The following is a 7433-nucleotide window of genomic DNA, read 5'->3' on the forward strand; positions in this document are numbered from 1 at the left end:
CCTGAGGGCTTTGATTTTTTCCAGACTCTGACGAAGGTGATAATGCCGGCGCTTGCGGTTAGTAGAGAAATAAGCGGGGAAAATATAGTTGTTAAGAGGGGGGGGGGGGGGAGAGGGCACTCAGCGGCGCTCCCATTTCTCCACACTCTGCCTTACTTTTTTTCTCTTAGCTACTTTAGCTTGTATGTCATAGATCCTCTAAGACTAATGCTTAGTTCTTAGGGACCCGACGGATTTGATTATTTACTTCCAGAAATAAGGACGCCACTGAGAGGCCTCTCTGCCAATGTTGGCTACAAGTCAAGCAAATCACTTAAAAAAAGTCGATTTGATCCCTTCATCCCAAGAATACCATGGCATTGATCGCTGACTCTTCATTCTGAGACAATAACATGAGGTCTGGTTACTTCCAGTTTTATCGCATTCCTACTCAAACTAGAAACTTTCTTACTCAAAATGACCTAAATGAGTTTTAATTCCCAAGCAGTAACGCTTTAAAATTTCAGGATATTGTTTGACTTTGCGATTTGCGTTCTTGCGATGATCTAGCTAAGTAATCAGATTTTAATTCCTAATGAAAACTTTGTATCTCCACGGCAATCAATAAGTATCACTTGACTTACTTTCGATTTATGTTGATAAAGTCATTATATTATAAAATTAAATTAAAACGTCAAATATAATTATCATTATAACATATTATTAGTAGACTTTTCACTAGATATTATTGTCACTGCATATTATTAGAAGACGAGTTTTTGAATGAGGAAATCACCGTACACATCCTGAATAATGAACGGAAGAAGAACATGGAAGAAAATCACGTCGACGAGATAGAATTATCTTAGGATCCATCACTAGCAAAATCAGATCAAATTTCGGACTTTCATGGAAAACACAACTCCTGAAGCAATTGCCGGGAAGCTCCATAACCATTCGATCCAGAAAATAAACTTCTTAAGAGTCTATTTAAACGACTATGAAGCAACCCATCGAAGCAACAATGAAAGCAACACGAGAAACGAGATTGCGGATCTGATCCGGACCGTGCGTCGAAGGGCGGATCGATTCTGCACTGGCACGTCAAATCACGTGTTTACGTACCAACCATCCGCCGTGGATTTTCGCTCGCCAGCGCAGTTTTATTCTTATCATGCGCGTGAGGCGGTGGGATATTACGCTTCTGGTGGATTTAGGTGCATCTGGACAGCTGATAGGCCCAGTGCAGGACGTGGATGTGTCAGATGTTGCCTACGATTCCTTCGATGTATAGTTCACTGTCAGGTGTGCAAGTTTTAGCTACAATCCTTGGGATTGAGTAGTCATTCAAAATCCAAGAACGTTCGTTTATGGCAAGTGACCATCGATGAGCAGTGGAAATCGCTCTGACGGGGAACTGTCAATGCTCTGTGACACAAGACATGGGTGGACTGTACTCCATGCTCACGACGTATTCTGTATAGGACCTTATACTGCTCAAAGAGTGCCTTTGATGATCCTAATGTTATTGTTGGGTCAAAACGACGTGAGAAACGATGCAGTTGCATAAGCGATCGTGGTCGATAAGGGATTTTTTCGTCGACTTGGGATCTTCGTTAACCACATCATCGCTGCACTTCACGATGGTCCCACCTCGATCTTAGCCGCTAACTCCACCGCATCGCGTCGAGCTCAATCGTTTACGCAACTACACCGTGCTGCATGTTGTTTTGACCTTACTGTACCTTCGCCAATGCAGAAATCTTCACTGCATGACTATACTTACAATCGCATTGATATGCTCGAAAGGCATCGTCTACTCAACTTAATAAATGATATTTGATGTAGTCGAGTGAAGGCGACCCGGAGTTCGGTGCAGTGTGGGAAGCAGTTGTGATCGGAGCGTGGCGGTTGGGGTCGTGGAGAGACCTTCCTTGGGACTACTCATCGTTGCAGTTGGAGTGAAGCTAGCAGTTGCCCAACCCAGATCCCAACTGCCCGTTAGCTCCACCGCGCCGCTTTGAGCGCAGTCACTTACGCAACTGCATCGAGCTTCAAGTATTTTTGATCAGGCTATAGGACCTGTCGAGACGACATTGTCGTCGATTATGGGATTAAACGACAGAACCATAGGTGCGATAGGGAGAAACCGGACCCTTCTCTTGTGAGGGGAGTCTAGTTCTTAGGGTAAAGTTCAAATGATGAGGATCCTTTCGCCAATCTCCCAAAAGTGAATAGGGGTCGGAGTATCTGCCTCGACTATCGCATGTATGGGCAGAAACTTGTGATTACGGCGAAGATGAAGACACACCCATTTGAAAAAAATATGCTACTGTAATTTAGACCTAGTCCGTAACGTAGGTTTATAGTCGGCGTCGAACATACTGTGTCAGCGTGACGCGTTACGTCCTTGGTGGCCCCGGTCCTGTCGATGAAAGAGATGAGAGGATCAGCTGGAATTCGTCCACACGTTTGACGCTGATTTTATTTAATCTATCTTAAAACCATCGAATATCTTCAAACTGATAACCGCTATGCGCCCTCGATTGGAGCGGAACAAGGTAAAGGGGGATGTTAAGGTCATACCAATAAATATTTCCGGGCATTATCTTTCCCCGCTAAATAGGTCTTGAGATCTACGGTAAGTAGTTTTAAAGGGAGTTAGGCTTTTCACTATTTAGATTTCTTTTTGTAATCTCTTTGTCCTCTTCTAGAGTCAACAGTCCTTTCGAGCGCTGATACAAAACCAGCAAGAGTGTTCACGTTCTTCGAAGCTTCTAAGGAGTTCCTACAATTCTTGTCGGGTACTAGTTTAGACCTCGTTAATTTATCTCGTTTCACTTTTTTCTTGTCTTGGCTTACTAAGCGTAGCAATTTGCTGAAAATCGAAAAAAGTGAGTGGGCATAGAGTTTCCGTTACACAGATTTTCGTCTCTCCGAATCGAAATCTAGGAAATTACTGAGAAAATTAGAATGTTCGCAACGCTCGTCACTCAAGAATTTTGAACTGAAGTGCTCATCACAAACTTTGGTAACAAACAATGCCTTTCGAGAATCGAGAAGGATAGTTGGAAATCGTAACAACATCCATCCAGAGTCAGTATTAATACATATTTTTGAGGTAGTGAATTTCTGCTAATGATATAAAACATGCTAAAAATGCTACTCGAATCTGCAACGCCAAAAAAATGCTTAATTTTTGCAAGTATCCATTCATTCGAAGTGTTTTGTTGTGTGGAAACCTAGATCTGTAATAGGTACTTTGCTTGTCTATCCCGTAAAGCTTTTGCATTCATTGACAAAAAAAAAGTTCCAAATGTTTAATCTTTCCTCTTATCAGGGAGACCATTTAACGAAAGCTTTCTTTTGAACTTCCGGTATTTTTGTTTTTTCATAGCATTGTACAGTTTATTGTACGAAAGCCTTCTGTGAAGAGGTGGCAAGTGACGCGAGTCATTTTTTCCTTTTAGTTCTACGGCCTAATTATTATCCATGAATATGTCAAGAAGAATGTTTTTTTTTCTTATTTAGCTCGCACAGGAATGCATGAGACATTATTGTATGAAGATACATTGGGTGTTGACATAAAAGTTGAAACAAATGGTTTCTCTGTTACCCATCCTCCGGATGTTCCAGTGAAGCCAATCGAAATGGGTCTTAAAAAGTTGTTCTTCGATGTGGAATTCACCAAGTTAGTTTCCATCTTCTTTTCTCAAGCATGTTGACAGCAAAGCCACATTTCGAGAGCATCGAGTGAAATTCTTTTCCAGATGTCTGCGTCTGTCTACATTAACTTTACGGTGCCCATCCTCGCAGGAATTATCGTTAAGTCCAGCGCAGTATGCCCTTCTCCATGAAAATAAACTGGCTATTACTCGTAGTGCCGGATTAGCGGACATCCTCGTGAGTGGTTTGGGTTTTTTTTTCATGTTTTTGATGTATAAAGTTTTCTACGTGTAGTTATTCTCTACCTTTATTTGTGGTTTTTTTATGCAAACCACTTCTGATAGACTTTTTAATTGCTCCTTTTTCGAAGATATAATTAGTCTTTTCGCTTGTTCACATCGCATATTTCGAATCTGATATACAGCGCGGAACAAAATTGATAAAAAAAAGCTAACGCTATCAAATGAAAGACGAACACCTTTTATACCTTGCAACTACACTTCTGAATAAATCTTACAAGGAAACACAAGGTGTGAGGATTCTGAAGAAGAAAAAAATGGAATAAACACAAGCTTTTTAGTTGATGTTGTAATTTAAATCATTCTTCCCTTCAAGGACTATTCGAATCGATGTCGGAGTATTTTCTTTAAGTTTCAATCTATCCGGAGTGCGGGAGTAGTTCTTATTGTACCAGCGTCAGCTGGTTCCACTTGTATTAAAACTTAAGTCATCCGCAGCCTGTCTTCCCGCTCGTAGACTGACTCGTAGTGGCATACACTCAAAATTTGCATTCGTTCCTCTGAGTGAATTGCATAGTGGCCTAAGAGGAACGAAGGAACAAACGTGCAAGGATTTTGCTGAGAAATTCGAATATGAGATTGGCAGTTTTCATTTCCGGTAATTATATATTATAGAACTCAATTACGAACGATTCTTGATGTACTGTAGGCTTACACTTGATTGAAAAAACAATTTGTGTCTTCGCGAAACAATTCATGCATCAGTCTCTCCGCGCTCCATCAAAAAGTGTTGGCCAACACTGATGCGCCGCAAACAAACAGTCCACCTTGAGAAACAACCTAAATCATATGGATGGCAGAAAGTCATGCTTGATTCCTTATCACAAAACAAACGACGCAAACAGTGCCTTTGAGAAAACTCATGATCAGTTGCCCCGACTTGATTCTGGAGAGAGAGAGAGTTTCTGAGGCACTGCTTGGAATTTCCAATTTCGATTCCCGAAACGAGGAGGTTCATATGGAGCTGCGAAAATTGGCTTTAATGGGTAATGGGTTTAATGGGTTTATTTTGTTGTTTATGCCTCACAATATCTTTAAAGACGTAGCGGGAAATCCGAGATTTTCTTACTTATAGTTGGATCAAACTGACGTGAAGCTCGGTGCAGCTGGAGCGCGGTGAAACTAGCCTTTGGGTCGAAGTGAGGCCATTGCGAACTGCAGCGATGAGTTGTGCTAGCAATTGTCCCCCATCAATCCTAACCGCTATGCTCCAGCCGCCAGTTACGTAACTGCACCGAGCATCATGTCGTTTTCACCGTCTATTTTATGTGAGCCAAAAAAAGTCTATAATAGGTGTGGGAAGTTTTTTTTGTTTTCTATGATACGTTTGGTAAGTCATTAGTTTCTCAGCACAGTGAAGAATCGATAAATTATAATGTTTTTTTTTTCGCAGTATTTCTGTTTTTGTTTTATATGAACAAATAAATATATTATGGATGGCTATCATAGATGGACCACGATGGTCGCTCGTGCATGTTCGGCACAAACGAGAGCGTCATTAAAGGACGTCTAGCAGTGAAACGAATGTTCAACGAGAACTGCTTGGGACCATTCCATTTCAAGCCGTCGGTCACAGGCGAGATTCGTGATCAAAGTAATTCCCATCTTTCCAGTTTGTTACGGTAACAAGAGGTGCTAAGGTGTTTTTCAAATCTTGCTTTAGATAATAATAACATAGTAAATGTGGACAGCGAAGCTACGTCAACAGATAAGAAAACATCAGAGGAGGGCTTGGTATTGGCTTGATAGCTAAAAATTCCTATATTCTTTGACTTCTTATGGGCAATTTTCTGAAATATCCTATTTATTTTGCTATTTGCTTATTTTTTCAGACAACTGACATTTCTCATCCTCCTGCAGTGGTTCCAGGGACCGTAAGCACAAGCAATTCCGAGAATAGCAATTCGCAGTCGTCATCTGTCAGTTCGATTGGATTTGGTTTCAATGGAGACAAACACTTTGAATGTTTCTTCACATTTTGTTTTCAATGAATCAAAGTATTTTTGTAGGTTGGTCGTGGACAGTCTATCGGCCAATCAGGTTCTACGAACTCGTTTGATAATGAAGCGCAACTCCCGTGTCCTGCAATAGCCCCAACAACTCCACAGACACCCTCAGCGGTTCTGAAAGAGCAGCGAAAAAGTATAAGATTCTTTGTAGGGATGTCAGATGCTCCGCGTTTGATCGGATCACGCGGTGCTAACAAGCGACGCATAGAACAGTTAACTGGTTGCAATATTTTGGTAAGTTCTCCTACTGTCTCGTCTTGCCGTGTTTGCCCTAGTATTTCGTGGTTATTGAACATGAAATAATTGCAACAACATGAGCATAAAAAAATACAAGATTGGGCATCAAAACCGAATTCTCTGGAATATGAGACCATTCAGATTTTTGTTTTATAAAGGATTAAGCCTTTAGCGTTTGTCAGTCCTTTCGATATTTGGCTATAGATTTTTTTCTGGCAAACAAATAAAATGCAAAAAGAACGATTGATCTCCCGATAATGTTGGAAATAGGGGATGAGTTGGACCTATCCCTAGAACTGTGCACGAATTAGCACTCCTAAATTATTGGAGGCAGTCGACGTCAACGTAATCCTATGGTCCTCTTGCACAGGTTCTGTGTTCTCTGATTTAGATTTTCCAGAACATTCGTCTACTAGATAATATTTTTGGTAACGGTGGCGAAATGCCAAATAAATGAGGAAATGTTGGAGAACACAACATTCTTAATGTTGAAACAAGTATAGGTCTATCCGCAGCTATTTCTAGTCCTTTCTAGCGCATCTTGCTAGAAAAGTCTGTTACTACGACGTATTTTCCTCACTTCACCAACTAAGATTTCTCATTCTGGATAACGAGTATATTCTCTATCGCCTCTTATAGACTCGATTCCAACCCAATTTTTAAATTATGGTATTGATAGTTGTTTTTTGCATATGTGATGTGTACCATGTGAATAAATAATATTTTTAGCTTCACACTGAAAAGAAAGAACATGGAGAGTTCCCTGTGGAAGTTTTTTCTTCATCGGTAAAGCGTTGTGAAATGGCACGCCAACATATCTTGTCCTTTCTTAGTAGCGGTTATGCGACTGTTGACGAGGCGTCTGCTAGCTTATCTGGTGTGAAGAACAAGGATGTGAGGTTCCATATAAAGAACCTTGTTTGTATTTCTTTTTTCGAATAGTTCCTTCGAAATTTTTCAAACTTCCTTAGGTACGCGTGCGTCCGAAAGTACATCTCGATATTAGTCCCAAGAAATTGCCGAAAAGGCATGCTGACTAGTCATCTTAATATGTGTTTCTTCTCTTTTTTTATAATTGTTTAATAATTATATGTTCTGTTGGAATGGTTTCTTTTTCTTCCTTGTATGATCACATTTTGTTTGTTGTTTTCTCCTTCAGTGTACGATTTAGTAGTACTTTGTTTCTGTTTTCGCAATGATAAGCTGGAAGTTTCATAGTTTTCAACTGCAGCAGTAGTGGTAC

At 40.5% G+C, this 7433-nt stretch overlaps 1 protein-coding gene across 2 annotated transcripts; it reads left to right on the forward strand.

The window, feature by feature from the left end:
- Window positions 1–1235: 1235 nt before the first annotated feature.
- RB195_011947 (uncharacterized protein) lies at window positions 1236–7230 on the forward strand (the record flags this gene model as incomplete). 2 transcript variants are annotated; one of them, XM_064193581.1, is made up of 10 exons in its annotated part: window positions 1236–1284; window positions 2694–2783; window positions 3511–3670; window positions 3750–3882; window positions 5394–5538; window positions 5608–5678; window positions 5777–5863; window positions 5954–6187; window positions 6920–7084; window positions 7162–7230. In XM_064193581.1, the coding sequence occupies 10 exons, from the start codon at window positions 1236–1238 to the stop codon at window positions 7228–7230; spliced, it is 1203 nt and encodes a 400-aa protein (XP_064051164.1). The 2 variants fall into 2 exon arrangements, with proteins under 2 accessions (XP_064051164.1, XP_064051165.1); XM_064193582.1 differs by having other exon boundaries at window positions 1245–1284.
- Window positions 7231–7433: the final 203 nt, after the last annotated feature.

Source organism: Necator americanus, chromosome III (assembly GCF_031761385.1).
Source record: "Necator americanus strain Aroian chromosome III, whole genome shotgun sequence".
Classification (NCBI taxonomy): domain Eukaryota; kingdom Metazoa; phylum Nematoda; class Chromadorea; order Rhabditida; family Ancylostomatidae; genus Necator; species Necator americanus.